Source organism: Chenopodium album, chromosome 19 (genome assembly GCF_948465745.1).
Source record: "Chenopodium album chromosome 19, dcCheAlbu1.1, whole genome shotgun sequence".
Taxonomy (NCBI): Eukaryota; Viridiplantae; Streptophyta; class Magnoliopsida; order Caryophyllales; family Amaranthaceae; genus Chenopodium; species Chenopodium album.
The window spans coordinates 39018773-39040489 of NC_137852.1; the positions used below are offsets into that span (position 1 = coordinate 39018773).

General features: G+C 33.2%; 2 protein-coding genes across 2 annotated transcripts; both read right to left on the minus strand.

Annotated features, from left to right (window-relative positions):
* Positions 1-3800: 3800 nt before the first annotated feature.
* LOC145594337 (uncharacterized) lies at positions 3801-10186 on the minus strand. Its single transcript, XM_081650666.1, has 6 exons — positions 10075-10186; positions 9212-9987; positions 8092-8985; positions 7276-7991; positions 4587-6480; positions 3801-4355 (listed from the first exon to the last, which is right to left on the minus strand). The coding sequence occupies exons 1-6, from the start codon at positions 10184-10186 to the stop codon at positions 3801-3803; spliced, it is 4947 nt and encodes a 1648-aa protein (XP_081506792.1).
* A 2874-nt stretch (positions 10187-13060) lies between these two features.
* Positions 13061-16619, minus strand: LOC145595482 (protein IQ-DOMAIN 11-like). The gene is made up of 5 exons (XM_081651900.1): positions 16424-16619; positions 15963-16256; positions 15392-15604; positions 13746-13877; positions 13061-13661 (listed from the first exon to the last, which is right to left on the minus strand). Exons 1-5 carry the CDS (start codon positions 16493-16495, stop codon positions 13152-13154), a joined length of 1221 nt encoding a protein of 406 aa, XP_081508026.1. The 5' UTR covers positions 16496-16619; the 3' UTR covers positions 13061-13151.
* Positions 16620-21717: the final 5098 nt, after the last annotated feature.

A 21717-nucleotide genomic window follows, 5' to 3' on the forward strand; every position in this document is an offset into this window, starting at 1 on the left:
AGAGGGGATGTCTCTTGAATATTCAAGGGTCTTCATGTACATAGTAGAAGTGTCTAGGGTTTTCTTGTATGTACATAAGAGTTGTAGTGTTCTAGAATGTTCTAGGGTGGTCTTGAACATTCTAGCTAAGGAAGTGTGTAGAAACCTCCTTGTATCTATGTTCCTTTGGAGGAGGGAACGTTCTAGAGTAGTGTAGAGAATTGTAGTCTAGAACCCTCCATTTGAGGAGGTTAGGAACTTTTCTAGATACTTAATTAGGGGTTAGCTTGGATGCCTATAAATAGGCCTCATTTGTACATTTCAGCCAACACAAGCCAACACACTTACATTTTCTCTCAAGTAATCAAAGCATACTTTGGAAATCTCTTGTGAGCATCTTAAATATCTTACTTAGCCAAATTCGTAGCACACTTAGCCTAGCAAAGCAAGGGGAGTCCTGATAGGAGATTAACGGGTGTTGTCGACTAGTGGACCGCGTGCAAGGGGACTTAGACAAATAAGTCAGCACGTGACACAATGCACTTACATAATTTATCAGTGCAGTTTCAAATCTAAAAATTGGTATAAATGAGTTTAAATTATATCAATGTGAAACAAATTATATTAAAATTGTTGATAAATTAACAAATTACATACATAAAATTATATGCATAGTAATTAATTTACTTATAATTTATATTATTTACTCATAATAATTGAGTTGTTATATTTTGGAAGCATTTTAACGCTAATTTTTTTTTTGACGGGAACCGAGCAATTAAGCTTTATTAATCATTCAAGAAGCTTAAATCAGCCATTACAACTTCAGTGATACACAAAGGGACTTCTTCCATCCATACACGAAGTGAGTCGAAAGAAGAACATAACTTGGCAAGAGCATGAGCCACTTGATTACCGTTCCTTTTAACAAAAGAAAAATGACAGGATAAGCAATTACTAGCAAGCTAGAGTATGTCATGAACGATCGAACCAAATGCAGTAGCAGGTAATAAATGAGTTAAATTAAATCAAGGAATTTTTGTCAATTACTACATTAAAAATAGCTTTCGTGAATTACTATCCTAAAATAAAAGTTGTTAATTACTAAATTAAGTTGATAAATTCTACGATTATTATCGAAGTGTTTTTATCGGCCAATTAATTGTACTTATGACGTCATATATGAGCTAAAAGCTAATTAAATCATATTTAATCCAATTAATCTATTTAAATTATAAACATTCTATTTTTTTTTTTAAAAAAAAAATCTGGTAATTAATCTTATATTGTCATTAAACCTTAATCAACTAACTCTAAACGGCTAATTCTCCATTAAAAACCCCAAATTGTTCATCGGTTTTTGTAGCTCAATAATTTGCAAACTCGCACAAATCTTTGTGAAGGAAATTCGAAAGTTCCCTCTGTGTAAGGTAACATGTAATTGTGAAAATTTTGGGTGTCAATAATTTCACATTGAATATGCACAAATATTTAATAACATCCGGTTTACACTAATTAGTGTAAATCAGGCTGAAACACTCACCGTCCAAACCACCACTCATGTCGCCACTCCCTTAGCTTCTTCCAAGAATCCGGCATCCCCCTTCGATTTCGACCTTGCTAACCACCCCAATCCCCCGATTCCAACGCTTTTGACCTCCCCCCATCCCTCGATTTGTCGAGTTTGAAGTCCGGGATTACAACAACTCCGAATACCTCGACCCCAATTGCATATATACCTTATTGTGGGTATCTATCATATCATTTCACCTCATCTACTCTGATGGTGGCAAACATGGCAGCGGCGGAGGTGGTGATGACTATGGCGGCAGAGGTGACGATGACCACAACTATGAAGGGAAAAATATGAGGACTTGCAGTTGGTAACGGAGAGGGAGAAGGGGGTTGAGGTTTTGATGGAGGAGAGAGAATTTGAAGGTTTGTTAATGGTAGAAATGTTTAGTTTTGAGGAGAGATAAAGATATGGGATGAAAGTAGAGCCTTTGGGTTAACTTTTGCATTTTGTGTTTATTATTTTTATTTTGATACTCTGTTTTTGTGAAAAAAAAGGGTCACTTTTGTAAAAAAAAAAAAGGGGGTAACTTTTGTGAAAATATCAAAATATAGATCACTTTTATAATAAAAAGGGTCACTTTTAATTTGTAAAGAAAAAGGGTCACTTTTATATAAAAAAAGGGAAATTATCAATGATACCCTCGTAGTTTTGACTTTTATCAATGATACCCTTCATTAAACTTTCATTATCAGCGATACCCCTATAATTTTACCTTAATTCCTTCAGTAATCATGACGTTAAACAAACGTTAAGTTTGGTCATTTGATAGGTTTAATGGGCTGACTTGGATTGACAAAAATGCCCCCCACTCATTTACACCCCCCAAGCCCAACCAACACCATTTAATACTTCAAATTTGATCGTTCATCTTCTTTGAAATTGCTCCCTTGTTCTTCTTCTTCTAAGTAACCCTAACTAAGGCTAGAGCGAAGCAAGATCCTTGAAGATTTAGCGGTTCTTTGCAATTCTAAAGGTTAGTGCTTACTTCTCTAGTGAATTTTGAGAATTTTGGTTTAAGGTAATGTAATTGTTAGGTTTAAGGTAATGTATGCACCTTTGTGGAATTTGTTTGATTTTGTGTACAATTTACCAGTGGTATTGGATTTAGCTTTGAATTATGCTCAATACATACGTATGATCATGTTAGCTTGCTAAATTTTTAATCTTTTCAGATATTAAAATAGAAATAAAAAAATCAGAAAGGGATGAAAACAAAAAGAGGGGTGAAGGTTATATAGGAAAGAGGGAAATAAAGAAATAAAAGGATCGGAGGGAAAACTTTTGAGATTTTTGGAGGGAGATTAAATTATAGGGGCATTTAAGTATTTTCACATTCTCTACCCCATTAAACCTGTCAAATGACCAAACTTAACGTTTGTTTAACGTCATGATTATTGTAGCAATTAAGGTAAAATTATAGGGGTACCGCTGATAATGAAAGTTTAATGAAGCGTATCATTGATAAAAGTCAAAACGACGAGGGTATCATTGATAATTTCCCTAAAAAAAAAAGGGTCATTTTTCGCAAAAATGTTCGATGTACAATAAAATTATTGTAAACCGGGGGCATGCAAAAGGAGTTGTTGAATATGCTTAGCATTTGTTACTTGATTTAGTTGTTCCATTGAGTAAACAAAAAGTTATTGCTACATGTAAGGCTTTTTTTTTTTTTTTTTATTTTAGTTTACTTACTAATCTTGCAATTATATTTTTATGGTATGACTACTTATAGAGAGAAGTGAACATTTAAATTCTCGTTGTATGAGCAAAATCAACTACTTGTATATAAATACAAAATTCAAACAAATCAATCATCCTAGCTTATAGCTATCCTTTTTGTTTTAATGCACTAAACATACAATTATATCAGATTGAAAACACTTTTCTGTATAGGTATTTTTAGCTCAAAATCATATCTATTGACACAACGTTTTCTAGAACATGTTGAATTGTTTTTTTAACATAAGCAAGAGAATATATTGATTAAGAGGCTATAGCCTCAATATTTACATAAAGCATCCCATTAAGATTACAATTAAGATCGTGGCTGCTGCAAAAAAGGCCTAAACTATAGGCACCTAAAACATCCCAAGTAAGGCTCACATATAGAGGAATATGTACAGTAGCAAAAAACGCAAAAGCTTGCTGCCATCTGAAGACAAACAGATCAGCAATATACAGACATAAGACTATCCTACACCAAAAGCTATAGACATCCAACACCAAGAGAAAGGACTCCCCAATACTAATGAGTAGCTGCTGCTGCTGCAACGCGCTCCTTCTCTGCTTCATAAAGGTCAGAAACACAGTCAGGCACCAAGTAATGTGTTTTGTACCCAACCGCCATTTCTCTTCCAAACATTGCAAGTCTATGGGCTAATTCATTTCCTTCCCTTGGAACATGAGTCACCACAGCCACCTCAAACTTTGATAAAACAGTAGCCACATCACATATTGCTGCAGCCAACTCATGGTGAGGGTTAGGTCCTGCTGTCATAAGCATATCTCGAAGCACCTTGGCATCAGTTTCCACAATTACTCTCTTGACCATTAAATCCTCGGCAATCGAGAGTCCATCATTCAGTGCATAAAGCTCAGTGAGAAGGGGAGAAATAGCATCATATTTGCAAGAAAAGCCAACGTACCAAGACCCATCAGATCTCCTGATTACACCTCCTCCAGAAGAGACAGCAGAGTTGAGCCAAGCACCATCCGTGTTGATTTTAAAAAATCCATCCCTAGGAGCTTCCCAAGATGTGACTGAAGAGCTTGAACCAGAGCCTTTCCTCTTGTTATTGGCCTAAAATAAGGAAACAGAAATTTTATAATCAAAATAAAATTTGGAGAAAAGAGAAACGGGACCAATTTCTTTATTTTCAAAAATTGTATTGTTTCTATGTGACCAGAGATGCCACAAAGCAATACTAAAAATTAAATTCCATTTTCTGTTCAAACCCAAATTATAATTAAACCAAGTCTGCCAAGTCGAATTTTTGAAAATATTAAAATCAAAATTTTTTGGAAGATAAACTTTAGCAAAGATATCATTCCACAAGATAGAGGATGCAAAACAATCTCTAAAGATATGCATATGGGTTTCTGAATCTATATTGCATCTTGAGCAAATAGGAGAAATAAGGGGCATATAAGTAGATAAAGTCTCAGCCACAGGCAAAATCGAGTGAGCACAGTTCCATAAAAACATTCTATACTTAAAGGGAACTTGAATTTTCCATAAACTTTTCCATGAATTTAAATTACTAGAAACTAAGCACTTCCCTTTCAAAAGATGATGATAAGCAGATTTTATATTGAAAGTACCATCCTTGCTCAAAGTCCAGGTAATAAAATCCTCTAGATTTGCAAATCTTGACAACGGGGTTGCTTTGATCATAGTAAGAATATGCTGTGGGAGAAGAGATTCAATATCATTTAAATACCAAGCCTTATTCCTAATAATATTAGAAACCTTCCAATTGATCATATTGGAAGGAATATCACAAAGAGTGATGTCCTTCAAAGGACCATTGCCTAACCAGTGATGATGCCAAAGAGAAGTGGAAATCCCATTACCAATCCCTATCCTTAAACCCGAGGCAAGAAGCTCCCTTCCTTTCAAAATATCCTTCCAAATCTGAGAATTAGAAGAACTAACATGACATTCAAACAAACCTGATTTTTTAAGATATTTCTCATTGAAAATCCTAACCCAAAGTTTTTCAGGCTTTGTTAGAATAGTCCATCCTAGTTTAGCCATAAAAGCTATATTCCACAACTTTAGTCTTCTTATTCCCAAACCCCCTATTTCCATAGGCTTAGTGATATGATTCCAAGCTATCCTTGTAGAATATCTGGTTTTATCAACCTTATTCCACAAAAATTTTCTACAATTTCTTTCAATATCATCACAAACAGCTATTGGGAGAATACTAGTTTGCATTAAATAAACAGGAAAAGAAGAGAGAACAGATTTGACCAAGGTACATCTTCCTGCCATATTCAATAATCTGGATTGCCATCCTTTAATTTGATTAAAAGTTTTATCAAGCAAACCAAAGTAATCACTTTTTTTTAATTTGTTAGGATGAATTTCAACTCCTAAATATTTACCAAAAGAAGTAGTAGAAGTGAAATTAAATTCAGTGATCAAATCCTTTCTTATGTTGTGATTCATTTTTCTTGGAAAAATAACAGTTGATTTAGCTTGATTAACCCTTAAACCAGAAATATCTCCAAATTCCTGCAAAACTTGCATAATCAATTGAATATTACATTTTGAGGCCTGTCCAAATAAGAAGACATCATCTGCATAAAAAATATGAGACAAAGAAATCGATTTTGTCACCTTTAAAGGCTTCCAAAGTTTCTGATTAACTTTGCTTTCTATCATCAAAGAAAGCCTTTCAAGACACAAAACAAAAATATAAGAAGACATGGGATCACCTTGTCTTATACCACGAGAAGGAGCAAACTCACTAGTAATTTCTCCATTCCAAAGTACAGAGATTTGAGGAGAAGTGATACAATACATAATCAAGTTAACAAAATTAATTGGAAAATTAAAACCAAGGAGGGTTTCTTCAATGAAGTTCCATTCCAAGCTATCATAAGCTTTTGTTAAGTCAAGCTTAAGAGCCATAATATTTTTCCCAATTTTAGCCTTATGAAAAATATGAGACACTTCTTTGATTATGATTACATTATCCTCAATGCCTCTCCCTTGAATAAAGCTAGACTGTAAAGGACTAATCAAATTATCCAAAAAGGATCTAAGCTTAGAAGAAATTAACTTAGTAATCAATTTATAAACCGTATTACACAATCCTATTGGTCTAAATTGAGTCAAATTAACCGGATTATCAATCTTAGGGATTAAGGAAATGTAAGATTTATTGATTTCCGGATTAAAAGAGGCTTTTGAGAAACTGTCAACACATAAATTATGAAGAACATGACTCAAAGAATCCCAATTTGCTTGGAAAAAACGTGGTTGAATACCATCAGGACCCGGACATTTCATTGGTTCCATACTAAATAAACAATTTTTAACCTCAGTTACACTTGGAATATAATTAGCTAGGAACCTATTATCTTGATCAAACAAACGAAGAGAGGGATTAAAATAACCAGAACCACCTCTATTCCTAATTTTAGATTGGAAAATATTCCTATAAAATTCAGTAGCCATATCTTTTAAAATAGAATCATCAGTGACCCAATTATCATTCGAGTCCTTGAGACATAAAATCTTTCCTCTACTTTTTTTTTATTTTTGCCAAAATATGAAAATATTTAGTATTTAAATCACCATGCTTCCTCCAATCAATTCCTGCTTTTTGAGCCCATATTATTCTCTCCTTATCATACAAATCTTTTAAATCCTTTAATAAATCCTTCTCCAAATTCATCAAAAAGATCGAATTTTTAGTGGCTAAAAATCTTTGTATACCACCTATTCTAGCCAAAAGTCTATCTTTTTTATATTTTAGATTTCCAAAAATATTATGATTCCAATTTTTTATCTTACTGTGAAAATTCGACAAACCCAAAACATAATTATCATTAGGTTCCATCCAATTACTAACAAAAAAATTATTAAAATCAGGATGAGAAAGCCAAATTTCTTTACAACGGAGAGGAAAAGGGCCATTAACTCTAGGATTAGTACAATCAATTAAGATGGGGGAATGATCAGAATAAGTAAAAGGGAGATGAAAAACCTTAGTATGAGGAAATTCCTCCACCCACGCTGCATTCCCAAGAGCACGATGATAAGAGTAGTCCCCTCCCTCGCATTACTCCAAGTGAAAGGATTCCCATTATAGCCCATATCAAACATGTCAGCCGCATTAGTGAAATTAGTCATATCCCTACATTGTGCATGCCTAAAACCCCGACCTCCCGATTTCTCAGATTGCGAGGTAACTTCATTTAAATCTCCAAACAAGAGCCATGGAGAATCTGGAGGGGGCAGATCAGCTTGCATCTCCCTCCACATTGCATGACGTTCCTTTGGCGTGGAAGGAGCATGCATACCAGTAACCAATGCTTCCTTATTGATATTTTTAAAATGGAACAGAGCATGAAAGAAGGAGAAATCCTCTTTGAAATCAGCTACATCCACCACATTCTTCCAAAATAACCAAATACCACCCCTTCTGTCATTAGCTTTGATAGCTTTGAAATCATGAAATCCAAGTTGTAACATCACCTGTCTAGCCCTTAAATCATCTGATTTTGTCTCAAGAAACACGAAAACAGCAGGACGATGAATGTTAACCAAATGACGTGCATGTGGGATAAACTCATCCCTACAAGCTCCTCGCACATTCCACAAAATAAATTTCATCTTCAAATTAGGCAAAGGCCTCTGTAAAGTAATAGATGGACGATCCGTAGGACTAGGATTCAGAGGAAGGTAGTACTCCTCCCAATCCTTCCAAAACGCATCCATCCCTATTGGCAGTACATCCTCTAACGACAATGGGGTCATTTGGGCAACAATTTCCCTCGGACCCTGCAGAAATCGATAGTACCTGATTTGCATTTGCATCCCCACCACTGCATTCTGTGAGATGAACGTTGCGATAAGGCGATTTTCCATATTTTGTCCTCTGGTTTCTAATTGCAAGTGAAAAACCGGAATTCTTCTTGGAATTTGAAACGGAAATGTTCGATCCCTTTCCTCCGCTCGTAGAATTGACAGAGCCTCCTGCTTCCTTTTCAATGCATCCAGCTGCCTCACTGCCCCGGTAATCTCCGTCGGAGATCCTGGCCGTCTCTTGATCAGCAAAGTTTTTATCATTGGTGAAGTCGGGAACAACTGAAGAGTGTTCGATTTCAACCCCGATCCCTGCTGCAACTCGTGAACAGGAATCCCCTGAAGAATCGGTTCCTTTCCTCGAGAATTCGAACTCATCTCTTGATCCGGGACTTTGCGTCTTTGATAAGTTATCATGGGAAGAGCTTGTGAAAATGGAGGGGGATTTTGATTTTGCATGGCTGGAAATTGAAGGGTTTACTACACTGGGATTGGAAATAGCAGGTGCTAATAAACTACTGCGAGGGATGGGATTGTGTGTGACAACCTCACTATAAGAAAGCTGTGGTTTTAAAATCAAAGGGTTAGGAGGCTCATCTAATTGCATTTCCTCCAAGTGTCCATTTGTTTTTGACAGCTGAGCAATATTAACACTTGTTTCCTTCAAAATCTGATTGGAATTAATTTCCACCATCATTCCTTCTGATTCTTCATTTACCTTACTAATTTCTTTATAATTAGAATTAGGAACATCAGAATCCTTTCCTTCCTCCAAATTGGCTTTATTAGAGTCCTTATTGGTAAGGCCCAAATCAACTGAAATTGAGCCCATAATATGACTAATCTTCACAGGTTGTTGATTAGAAGAATTAATCACCCCTGATTCTTTCTTTTTATACACATAATTATTTTTGACATAATTAAAAGTCTTTTTATTGTTGTTATTATCAACAATATGTGTTTTAACAGACTTTTGGTTGTTATTGTCAACCCTATTTAAATTTTTATTATTATTTCTTCCGTTGTTATTATCAACAGATTTAGAAACCTTTTTTTTTATTTGTTACTAAAGTCCATGGACCAAATTCACCATGTGATTCCGAATTAGCCAAGACCTGAAATGAATTGGGCTTAGAAGGAAGCCCAACTACACTAGTGGGCTGCGAACCTTCTACAATACTACTTTGAGAGATAGCATTCTGTTTAACAGAGGAAGGAACCAAATTTGATTTCTCAACTGGTGATGCATGCTTTTCGACACCTGTTGATAGTGAAGACACCTCATGTTTTTTATTCAACATGCAATTGGCTTGGGTATGCCCCACTTTGCCACACAAGAAACAGAGAGTGGTGATATTTTCATAAGCAATTTGTTGCCACACGCCACCGATCCAAACCTTTGTCACCAGAGGTTTGCTCAAATCAATCTCTATGCATACACGAGCATATCTTCCTCTAGTCAATCTATCAGTTGCATAATCAACTCGAATAGGAGTCCCCGCCACCTTTGCAATCTGAAACAGAGCCGATTTATCAAAATATTCCACTGGTAACTCAGTAAATCTAATCCACACTGTCATTTTATCAAAAGGATTTTCTGAAGGTCTGAAATTTGGCTTCCATTTTGCCATCATCAAATAATGGTCGAAGACAAACCAAGGACCCCCAAACAGAGCCCTTTCGTAATCATCCTCCATAGTAAATCGAAATAAGAAAACATTGTGACCAAGATCAATAGTTTCTAGACCCCCTTTAATTTTCCACATAATTCGAGCACGATTAAGCATAAAAGCAGGCCTAATAGATGTACCCAGGCATTTGCCCATTAGAGTAAAACTCCAAGGCTTTCGTAGTCGATCAAGCGTATCTTTATCAAATCTAACTGATAAACCTGAATCAGGACCAAAATCCTCATCTTGAGACCATTCTGTCGAAGTTGCAACAATCTTTCTTGCCTCCTCAAATCATTGAGAAGAACTAGCTACTACCTCACGAAAACTAGCAACAGGTCTAGCCTCTTGCTGCTCAGATTCAACCATTTCATGGTCTGAGAGTGGAGGAGGTTCTGGTGGATTAGAAACATCCACCATAATAAACCAGAGTAAGGCACAATAAATACCACTTTCTTATCTTTTCCTTTGAGAGAAAAGTTTTAGAGAGAGAAAGACTTATATAGTCAATAAGGTTAAATAGAACATGTTGAATTGTTGAAGACACTTTGTACTATATATAATTTAATACATACACATTAATTTGATGTTAACTTAATGATGATCATGGATTATTTTAATTGGTTGACTTAAAAAGATGCTTGTAACGCTTATATGAATCCATTAGCATGAGAAATGGTTAGGTTAATATCCAATGACAACGTATCAAGGTCGAGAGCACCATCATAGCTTCAAAGAATATAAGATGTATGTTTATGTAGACAATATAGTGGTGGACAAAAATTGTTTTAGTGTCCAAAGTTGCTTCTTCTACTAGTCTTTGAGTGGTGACCACCATCTTTTCTTGTTTCTTTGACCTTAATTACTTGACTCACCTTTATACGAGAGCTTTTGAATTGTAATGTGGAGTATAAATGGAAATGTAAATGTAATTACTAAGTTCATGACCTTCTTGTCAGTCTGTTGGTTTTTAAAAGCATTCTTTAAAAGGTTAAATTAATGGTTAAAATCTATGTCAGATTTTTATACTCTATTAATAACGATTACTAAATTTTATAATCATTAGTGATAAATTTATATAGGTATACTTGGAGGGCAAGGCCAAGTATCCTAAGATAGGTCAAAATATTCTAGGATATATTTTATAATATTCACAATTATCTTGTTTCCTAAAATATATCTCAATAATTAGTTTAACTACGCACTGGCACACAATAATTTACTTCTAATGAAGACTCCTATTTTGGTCCCTAACACACGCTTAAGGCCCTGTTCTTTTACATTGAAATTCAGTTCAGTTCAGTTCAGTTCAGCTCAATTCAGCTCAGTTCAGTTCAGTTCAGTTCAGTTCAGTTCAGTTCAGCTCCTAATTTCCTTCTCTTATGAAATATTCATTTCAGTTTAGTTCAGTTCAGTTCAGTTCAGTTCAGCGTTCAGCTGAGTTCAGTTCAGTTCAGTTCAGTTCATTCAATGAGAACAGGCCCTAAGAGTATATTCCAACCTTATGCATTACTTGATTAGACTTGGCCTATCCATATATGAAACATATGAAGACGAAATAATTTTTTAGAATTACTTATATCTTGTCACCCTAGCTAATAAATCCTTTGTTCCTTAGCAACTCTTAATGCTCATATTTTGAGCTTCAATCAATTTCTTCTATCATGCATGATAAAAAAAAATTATACAGTACAAAATTGAGACTTTGATCGAAACTATACATGTAAAATGATTATGACCATTAAAAATGCTATACATTTTAAAATGATTATGACCATTTCTAAGGATTCATGAATGTAAACTATTTTACATATTCATAATCATCATTTTTTTTTTCAATTCACATTCATGTCACATCTAATTAATAAAACTTCTTACCATATCTTTTTTTACAAAACTAAGGGATGAGTGTTTTGGTAGATATTTTTAAACCACCAATCAACATGTCTACTATTTCTATTGTTTGTTTTGCTATAAAGTTATACATTGTATATAGGTATATCAGGCCTTCAACTATTAATTTCACATACATAGTTCCTTTTATTAGCTTAGTGGCCTGGTTTGAACACTCCTTTCTAAAAAGAAAGTCAAATTATTTTAAAACAACAAATTATGAGTCGAGTATAGGAACAATTTGAAAAAGTTGATAATATAGATATGTATATACAACAATACTCAGAATAATATTTATAGAATTGAGATTGCCATTAGTGAATTGAAGTAATATAATGAATACTTCATCTATATTTTTTGGTACACAATTTTCAACATAGGCTAATTCGGATTCGGGGATTAGTTTTCAACAAAGCTATTGAATATATTTGGTGCTCAATTTTCAACAAAGCTCATGTGGGCTTTGTTCAACATAGGCCCAACTCTGATATTTTTGGAACATAAATTGAACTTGGTTTGGTTTGCCATTTCCAATTACTCTCACATAGTCGTATGGTTTGGTTTGGTTTGCCATTTCCAATTACCTAATTGATCAAATCTTTATACGAGAGTGTTCAGACATGTAAACCTTTTTAACTTTTTTTTTTTTGGTGCAAATGAGCCACGAGTGGTGATACCAATTAAAATTTAAACATACTTTTCGTAACAACCTCATTAATCAAAATTGCACCAATACTTTTGAAACAAATTTGTTATTACAGTGAAAATAAGTTGTGATTCAACCCGCCTTAAAATTCTATTTAATTGAAAATCATACAACATTTACAATAACTAAGGCTTACAAATTATTAGTTTAACAATTTTGCAAATGATAGATGTTGAAAATTAATACTTTTACATACAAAACGCATTTCCAATATCACATTATCGTAAAATCCAAATCTAAAGCTTCAATCTTGCTGTGAATAATTTTAAATAGCAGATTTTCTTGAATGAACAAACTTTGACAAATTCTTAGTGGCTTATTATAGCTTGAGTGACACATGATTTGTGATACGACGTACATATGTGATAATCCTTGTTATCATACTAACAAGTTACATACTATGTAGATCTTTTAGGTAGCTCACATACTAAGGTACTCCACAATTAAGCGTGTTTGGCTTAAAATAGTAAAAAAAAAAAAAAAAAAAAAAAAAAAAAAAAAAAAAAAAAATTTACCGTGTTATTTTGTCACTAGATGTGCATTTGATAGCTATCTTTGGTGGTCGGGGAGTTACAACCTATTCAGGTCAAATAAAGTTAACCACTTGATCAACTTATAAGCTTTCTTCTCAAATCAAGGTTTATAGCAAGACTAATGATCCTATACACAAAATGAACACAAAATAATATGTACCATTTGTTCAAAAGAAAGTCACCCAAAATATCAAATAAGCCAAATTAATCCTTATTATCAACAATCCTTGTGAATCTAAACTAATTAACATATTTACTTCATGTTCTTGTTTGATCTTACAGGACCAGAGACCCCTTTAAAGCTCGGAGATTTCTGATGAGAAGAAGAATAATTACACCTGTTACTAACCTTGCTAAACCCACTACTAGTTGCCTCACTATTTATCGACGACATTGGTGAGAATAATTTATGCTTGTAAGGTGAATCACTGTCCGAATAAGCCTCAAAATGTAAAGGCCTTAGCCTCGGGGAGCTTGTTGATCGCGTTCTTGCCTTGGCAGATTCCGTTGCAGCCATGTAAGTTGGAAGATTAATAGGAGAACTAGCATGTATGATGTCTTCACCATATGAATTCTGCTTCTTGTGCTTAGGGAATGATTTTCGAGGGGTGGATGTAATGTCCAAGTTGTTCAGGTCATCTATGTTCCTCAACTTACCTCTGATTTTTTCTTCTCTCTTCGATATTTCATCTCCGACATACTGCTCTAGCCAGTACCTAAGCCGGCCTTGAGAATTTCCATCTAGTACAGCATCTGCAGAATGCTGCAGAAAACAACTTTCTTCAGGAAAAAAACTTAAATACAGTAATAATTTAAACAAAAATTCGAAGTTTAACATGATTAATACCCTGTGATTAAATGAATGTGCTTTGATCTTCTTGCTTCTCAAAATGGCCTCTTTTTTTCTAAGTATGATGTCAATTTCCTCTTCTTTTGTCATAAGTTCATCATCCAACCTTCTCAGCCTACATAATTGTATCTGCATTGTTCGTCACACCATTTATTAGTCATATTACAAGCTAGTTAAAACATGTACATATTCGAAGCCAATATCAGTAAAGAGAGATCATAGAAAAACGTCAAAATACCAATTAATCCTACACAATCTCCTCTTTCGAAATGCTTTCATTTAGAACAAAGAGGAGCTTAAGGACTATGACTGTGTGATAGCCAGGAAACGACGATTTAGAATGGCAATTTCGTGTGCCATTAGGTTCCTTTAAAGTAACGTCTATCATTATACCAATTGATCTCACTAATCATCCAACACTAGGAAACCGGATTAGTGAGGATAGCATTAATTTTGGGACCGAATTAAGCATATTCATTCCTGATTTAGTTCTCAGTTGTAAATGACTAATTCAAATTTACATATCGCAATCAAGAGACAAATGACAAACATAAAATCAAACAGACAAACATTATCATCTGACACTTCAAACTTATCTCATTTGTTTACAAGTCATTTTTGACAACTTTTGTTGTGTAACAAAACAAAATTAATGAACTACTAATTTGGATAGAAAGAAATTGAATAAAAACAATGCCAATTTGAAACTTATCAAATACGGAGTATGCAATTCCTTTGGTCCCAAGTATACTTGAAATATTAATATTATCACTTCAAAATAACGTTGTTGCATATCCTATTTTTCATGACTACTACCCTTTTGGTCCCCAAATTTCTCTCGGTTTGACTTTGGCATGATCATAAATTCAAATTTTTTTTTTTTTTCCTACTTAATTATAATTTGAACATCTTAGTTTAAAATTAAGGTGTTATTGGATGAATAAAAGACACCGCCATCTATTCCTAGTAGGCTATTACTATCATGACCACCATGAACACCACCCACAAGTGCACCACCATAATCCATCATACTACCGCGAAATGCTCACTCACACTAACCCCATCTTGGGATGATAACGGCAGTAGTGGCAATAGGCATTTGGTACTACTACCATGAAGTATGGCTCTACAATTATTGGTTGTGTTAGTCATGTTAGCTTGTTAGGAATGTACAATTAAACTTCAATCTACCTAAACTAATAGGTAGATTGCCTACTATAATTATGCAAGTACATCATTAATTGATTAGTTATTAAGTAAGTTATTCTTTTTAAACTCGTTACACGTCTTTTAACCATGGTACATACCACAATCGTTAGTACTATATCTTACAAGGTACAACTAAGGCTATTTCGCGTTTTCGCCCATGTGCTCCCAAGATACACGCATCTATGCAAGCAAAGAATGAAATAACAACCTTACACTAATCACAACCATCTACAAGTAGATTAGAATATCAATTTAACTAAGGGTCTATTCTCATTGACTGAACTCAGCTGAACTGAACTGAATACAGCTGAACTGAAATGAATATTTTATAAGAGAAAGAAATTAGGAGTTGAGCTGAGCTGAACTGAATTGAGCTGAATTTCAACGTAAGAGAACAGACCCTAAGTGAAATCGTAGAAAACTAGAAATTTTACCTTTGGGTTCTCAAGACTAAGATCTTGCAAATGCACATCTTCGTCGTCCTTAACCCGAATCAATTGACATCTTTTAGCACAAACTTCAGATTGGATCTTTGCAATAGATTGTAAGCACTTCAACGTAGTCATTGCTTGCCGTCTCACGGCTCGCCCTCGAATTATCGCTTGTAGCCTCACAAACCCCTTCATTGCCCTCAATGCTTTCCTTGCCTATACCAATTAGTCATACATCAAATGAGAACATAAACCAAATGGTCAAAACATACCATAAAAATTTTCCGTCTTCAGATTAGAACACCTTAAACTCTAGAGGATCCGGTTTATAACAAACACTAGATTTCTTCTATCCAATGCTAGTAAAAATATACCATAAAATTTTTCAGTCTCGTCTTCAGATTAGATCACCATAAACTCTGGAGGATCCAGGTTTATAAAAACACTAGATTTTCCAGTCTCGTCTTCAGATTAGAACACCGTAAACTTTGGAGGATCCGGGTTTATAACAAAAACTAGATTTCTTCTGTCGAATGCTAGTAAGAATTGAAAAAAGAGAGTTTAGGGTAGTTACCAAGTAACCGCGATAAACAGTTTGAATCTTGATTGCAGCTAGAGTTTGAAGATGAGTTTCTTTCTCAGAATTCAACTGAGTGATTTGTTCATCATTTGTGATAATCTCAGAGCATTTTTGCAACTCGTTTTCGCCTTCGAAACCGTCTTTGCTAACTTCATCTTCAAATTTACTCTGTTTTTCCTCTGTTTGATGCTCTGTTATTTGTATAGATTTTGATTGTGTTGGAGTTGATACTGATGGCAATGTTTTTGTCCTTTTTAATCTTCCAAATAACCATTTTCTTCTCTTGATCTTTGTTCATTTTTTTAATAAATCCAAACAATAAATAAAAATTAAAATTAAAATTCATCAATACAGAAATTTATGAAAATTACTAAAAATAGACATCAAATTTGGAGGGATTTATTTTGAAAAATAATTAATAATTATATAAAATAAAAGAATGTAGATTTCATTACCTTTTGTTGATGTTGTGTTTCAGGGAATAAAAGCCTTTTAATCAAACCCAACCAACTTCTCTTCTTAGACATTGTATTGTATGAGAAATGAATTTGTGTGAGTTACGATTTTGATGAGAAATTTTACGTGATCTATACTAATTCAATCACTCGGATATATCAACACATGTAGTCCCACCTGTCTCTAAGACAGATACTTAAATATTAACTAAGACCATTTTTTATTATTAGCGCGATAATTTTTATATCGTTGTAGATACAACGTATCAGTAATTTGGATGTCATCTATTTTAGTTGGTTTAAGACTTTATGTTACTGGGATAATACTTAAAGGTGGACTCTAGCTATAGGTTATCTTTCATTCTCTCTACTTTTAAGTAAATTAACACAATCATATTTGTCATACTTAGGGCCTGTTCACATTTACTGAACTGAGCTGAACTGAACTGAACTGATTGGAGCTGAATTGAACTGAATTGAGCTGAAATGAATATTTTATGAGAGAGGGAAATTAGGAGATGAACTGAACTAAACTGAACTAATTGGAACTGAGCTGAACTGAACTGAACTGATTGGTATTGAACTGAATTGAAATTAAGTAAATGTGAACAAGCACTTAATTAAAATTGATACGAGTCATGAATAATGCAAAAAGTCAAAATATACCATGAATAGAAAGGTGAATAAAACAGAAAGTAATGATAAAAATTAGCACTATTCCACTATCAGTATCAACATGCCCCATATGAACAAGAGTGTCAGAACCGATGGCAATGGGATAGCAATGGTAATTATGTCACTTTCCTCTCAAGGTATAGTTACATTAACAATTATTTTATTTTATTTTTTTGTTTAATAAGATACAGAAAACAAAATACTTATACAGCATCTTCCCCAAACCATGGAGTTAAATAGTTGGTTAAGTAGGTTAGGAGAGTATGACATTTAAGGGTTGCATTGAGTTGGTGAGTAGTTTGTCTTTCAACATGTGTAGGGTAGGAAATAAAGAATAAAGAGATTGTAAGGATCAATTTTATCAAAAGATAGATATGGGCATACTACAAGGGACAAATTAAAATTGAAATTAGGGAAATTTTAAGAGATAGGGAGTTACTTACGTTTAGGGCCTGTTTATATTTACTGAACTGAGCTGAACTGAACTGATTGGAGTTGAACTGAACTAATTGGAGCTAAACTGAACTGAACTGAACTAAATTGAGCTGAAATGAATATTTTATGAGAGAAGGAAATTAGGAGCTGAACTGAATTGAACTGAACTGAACTAATTGGAGCTGAACTGAACTGAACTGATTGGAGCTGAAATGAACTGAACTGAACTGTAATTAAGTAAATATGAACAGACCCTTAGTTCACCTTTTTTTTTCAGCTAAGCAAATTTGATTTAAACTTGTTTTATCTGAGCTAATCTAATTTTATTGTCTTATATGACTAAAATTTGACCATGTACAGTAATTCATATACATCAAATGTGAATTTTCCAAATATATAATATTTGTAATTTTTTTTATTACAAAATTAGGACTTTTCACATTTGCTGAGCTGAACTGAACTGATTGAAGCTGAACTGAACTGAATTGAACTGAGCTGAAATGAATATTTTATGAGAGAATGAAATCAGGAACTGAACTAGACTGGACTGATTGAAGCTGAACTGAACTGAAATTAAGTTGAAGTGAACAGGCCCTTATTGTAAGTATTACAATGACAGTGAATCGCAAATAAAACAATAAGGTCTGAGTTGAATTCATTTATAATATCTAATTAGAACCTTTTTTCCAAATTGGTCTAAAAAATAAAAATTAAATAAATAAAACAGTTAAATAAGGTGAAATAAACATAGCGTTAGAGTAGAACCTCATATTAGACTCACTAAACTAATTATTGAATCAAAATAAAAAGTCTAATTGTATAGTGACCATAATTAAGTTGACTTCATTGTTAATCATGTTTAAATGTAAACATTTAAGTTGGAATATTGATTCAATTACTCTCACCTCTTTTGGAAATTATATATATAGCTAAGAATAACCCCAAGAAAAGTACTACCTCCGTTAAATATTATGTGCAATTTTGAGATATTATTTGTGAGATTATTTTGAATTTTATTTTATTTTATTAAATTACGACCCAACAAGAGGTATCAAAACTAGATTTGATTGAGTTGTTCAAACCATCCATTAGAAGTCTTTTATGTTAGAGGTTGTGCTAATAACCCATCTATTGATGTCGCCTTAGAGCTTAGTTCTATAGAGTCTAGATGTGTTGTTTACCTGTATTTGTTCTTTGGGGAGCATATGAACCTACACTGAGGAGTTGGGAGAGATTGTTAAGGGAATTGTTAAGTGCAGTGTAAGTATTATGTGACTACAGTGTCTAACATTGAAAGATTAATTAAAGAGAAAACATTTCTAACGAACTCAAGTGGACTACACCTTTTAAAAGTTATAACCAATTGGCCTTAGAGTGAAACCTCACTTTAGACTTTGATTATGGGCTTCTTTCCCTTATGTCTCCTCTATCCATTATACTTATTTTATTGTTTTTTAATATCCTAGTAAACTAGTAATAAGTCAAATTTAAATGTTGCTTTTTTTAATATATATTTATATTTATATTACGTTAACGCAACCTTTAACTTTGTAATTAAGGTTAAACTCATTTACTAATTAATAATTTAATATCCCCTCAATAATAATAATAATAATAATAATAATAATAATAATATATAATAATAATAATAATTATTATAATAATAATAATTATAATAATAATAATTTATTAAGTTCTCTAATTACGGAATATCTTGTTGTCTTGTTTAATTGGTTGGAATCATAGAGATGCAATCTTACAACACTATCAATAATAATAGTAATCTTCAAAGTGGGTCACATGCCAAACTCTATAATACCATCATCCAATATTGATTAACCCTTATAAAAATGTGTATAAAATATGAATAAATCTAGCCCTTCTTTGTTACAAAGTCTGCAACTATCACTTTCTAATTTTGTCGCAACACATTCATTAATCACTTATTTATTAGATCTCACATGCTACGTTTGTACTAAACTCTCATGCATTCAATTATAACTAACGTTCTTCTCCTAGACTTTGTTGGTTAGAAGCTTGAATTTTGAAGCCATATTAGGTGGGCATAATCTAGGAATCAAAGGTAGCCTTAAGTTATTGTTAGGGTACAATTTGATAGAAAATGAAAGGATGATATGGCCTCTTGAATTCTTGATCGATATGACTAAACATTTTTTGGTTCAATTCGCGATAAGACTATGCTTTGAAAATCCTTTAGCATCAACATACAATAGCCACAGATGTCAATGTGACACACAGGACATGTTTAATTATTATTTGTAGTGGTTTGACATTAGCCATATATATTATTCACATATTTTTATTTGACCATCTTTAGTGATTGATACGTAAAGCACTCTAATGGCATGTTGTCAGATTTGTCTTGATGTCTATTTTTATAACACTGCCTTATTGTTTTAATTTTTTTTTTATAATTCTTACTTAATCTTAATAATTAATGATACATTTAATAGTTGTATATATGCATCGACAAAACGACAAAATCAAACCGTTGTAAGTAAAATGGAATGGACAAAGGTATCTTTATAGAGTAAAATTTTATGGAGTAGCAATTTTTGCATAATATGGAAACAGAATGGAATTAACATATTAATTTATTGCATTGAATCTACTAATCTATAAATTATAATGTCAAAGTCCAAATTGTGTTTTATCGGCTATTATAATATGTACACCATAAAAGTTAATACTCCGCTATATATAAATAGCAAAGATACAAAATTCAAGTGTTGCAACTAAAAGATAGTTATATCGTAACTACATTTTTCAAAGAAAGAAAAGTTGTGTGCAGTATTTTTAGTAATGGACACTCAATATATCATGTTGATGGCCCTTAAGGTAAAAACAATCCAAGAAAGGCAGCTTTATATTGTGATCAGAAACCAGATGGATGTATTATTGAGTGGGAAGTGGGGAACTATGAACATGCAAGGTGTGAGAGAATGTTGGAGATCAGAAGAAAACAAGTTACTCTCTATAATTTTCTTTATGTCAAGATGGAAGACAGGTGTTTAAGGGACCCCGTTCAAGACTTACCACTACTAGTTGTTACTCTCAAATCTCATGCAATACCATTGACATATGTACTCCCTCCGTTTCATATTGTTTTCCTGCTGATAAAATATGTATGTACTCTCTATTCTATATTGTTTTTCTCCTCCATTGGTGTGTCTCGTATTATTTTTTTATTATTAGGGATTTCGATGTAAGCGATGCATGTGATGTGGCTAGTCCTTTATGATTACAATTAGGCAATTAGCACTAAGATCCTATCTAATTGAATTGAGACTTGAGTAAGTTTTTTTAGAAGAGAGCGAGTATTTTTTACAAAAGATACAATAAGCTGGTATCTAAACTTAGCAATTCCAAAAGAAAGTTGCTAAGTTTAGATACTCAACTTTGAGTCTCATTTGACCAAAAGTGTAGGCCTTTATCAATACTATAATATGTTTTGTAATTTATTTAAGTTTTAATTTTATTTTTTTTCTAAAAAAAACTCGTAATATGATTTGGTGGGCCATAAATTAAAAGTGACATTAGTATACTTTAGAAATTCTCACCATTGGGAAATTAGACTTTACATGAGTTGCTAAATTGAGTGGGTTGGGTATCACCATCTATACTTATATATTAAAAAGCGTTCCTAAAACAGAATATGTTCCACGTGTCACCTATTTTAAGTTCGACATGTCAGCAATATGTGCCACATGTCACTATAAATATGACATGTCACCTTCACAACATGGTTTGCATCTAAAAAATGCTTATAACAAGACTCGAACTCAAGACCAACAAGTCTTAAGTTACAAGTCTTACTATCTTAGCCATTTATTAATTGTGTTTTTTTATCCAACAAAATTATAGTTAACTTAGATAAGTTAATTGGTATTTTATTATACTATTTGTTTCTATTATGTAATGATTGAGTTTGAGAGCTAAAAAATGTTTATAGTAAGACTTAAACTCGAAACCAACATGTACAAACTAGCAACCCGGAGCATCGCCCGGGCCACATACTAGTTGGAGGTAAAAAAAACAGCTCATTTTGTATTTCTGTAGTCAAAGTTGAGTGTCACCAATGTCTACTATTTGCATGGTATGTTATTGAAACCGATAGATATTAAGATATATTTGGTGTATTTTTGTATCCTTATTGTACTAGG

What these genes read in the sequence shown, in the direction of transcription:
- LOC145594337 (XM_081650666.1), bottom strand. Translation starts at nt 10,186, where the DNA reads ATGGTGGATGTTTCTAATCCACCAGAACCTCCTCCACTCTCAGACCAT. An exon ending in GGGATGCAAATGCAAATCAG is followed by an intron (nt 7,992 to 8,091) that starts GTACTATCGATT and finishes GCGTTTTGGAAG; the next exon opens with GATTGGGAGGAGTACTACCT. An exon ending in AGGAATTTCCTCATACTAAG is followed by an intron (nt 6,481 to 7,275) that starts GTTTTTCATCTC and finishes ATGTGTTGACAG; the next exon opens with TTTCTCAAAAGCCTCTTTTA.
- LOC145595482 (XM_081651900.1), bottom strand. Translation starts at nt 16,495, where the DNA reads ATGTCTAAGAAGAGAAGTTGGTTGGGTTTGATTAAAAGGCTTTTATTC. An exon ending in AAACACAACATCAACAAAAG is followed by an intron (nt 16,257 to 16,423) that starts GTAATGAAATCT and finishes AAATGAACAAAG; the next exon opens with ATCAAGAGAAGAAAATGGTT. An exon ending in CTGTTTATCGCGGTTACTTG is followed by an intron (nt 15,605 to 15,962) that starts GTAACTACCCTA and finishes TAATTGGTATAG; the next exon opens with GCAAGGAAAGCATTGAGGGC.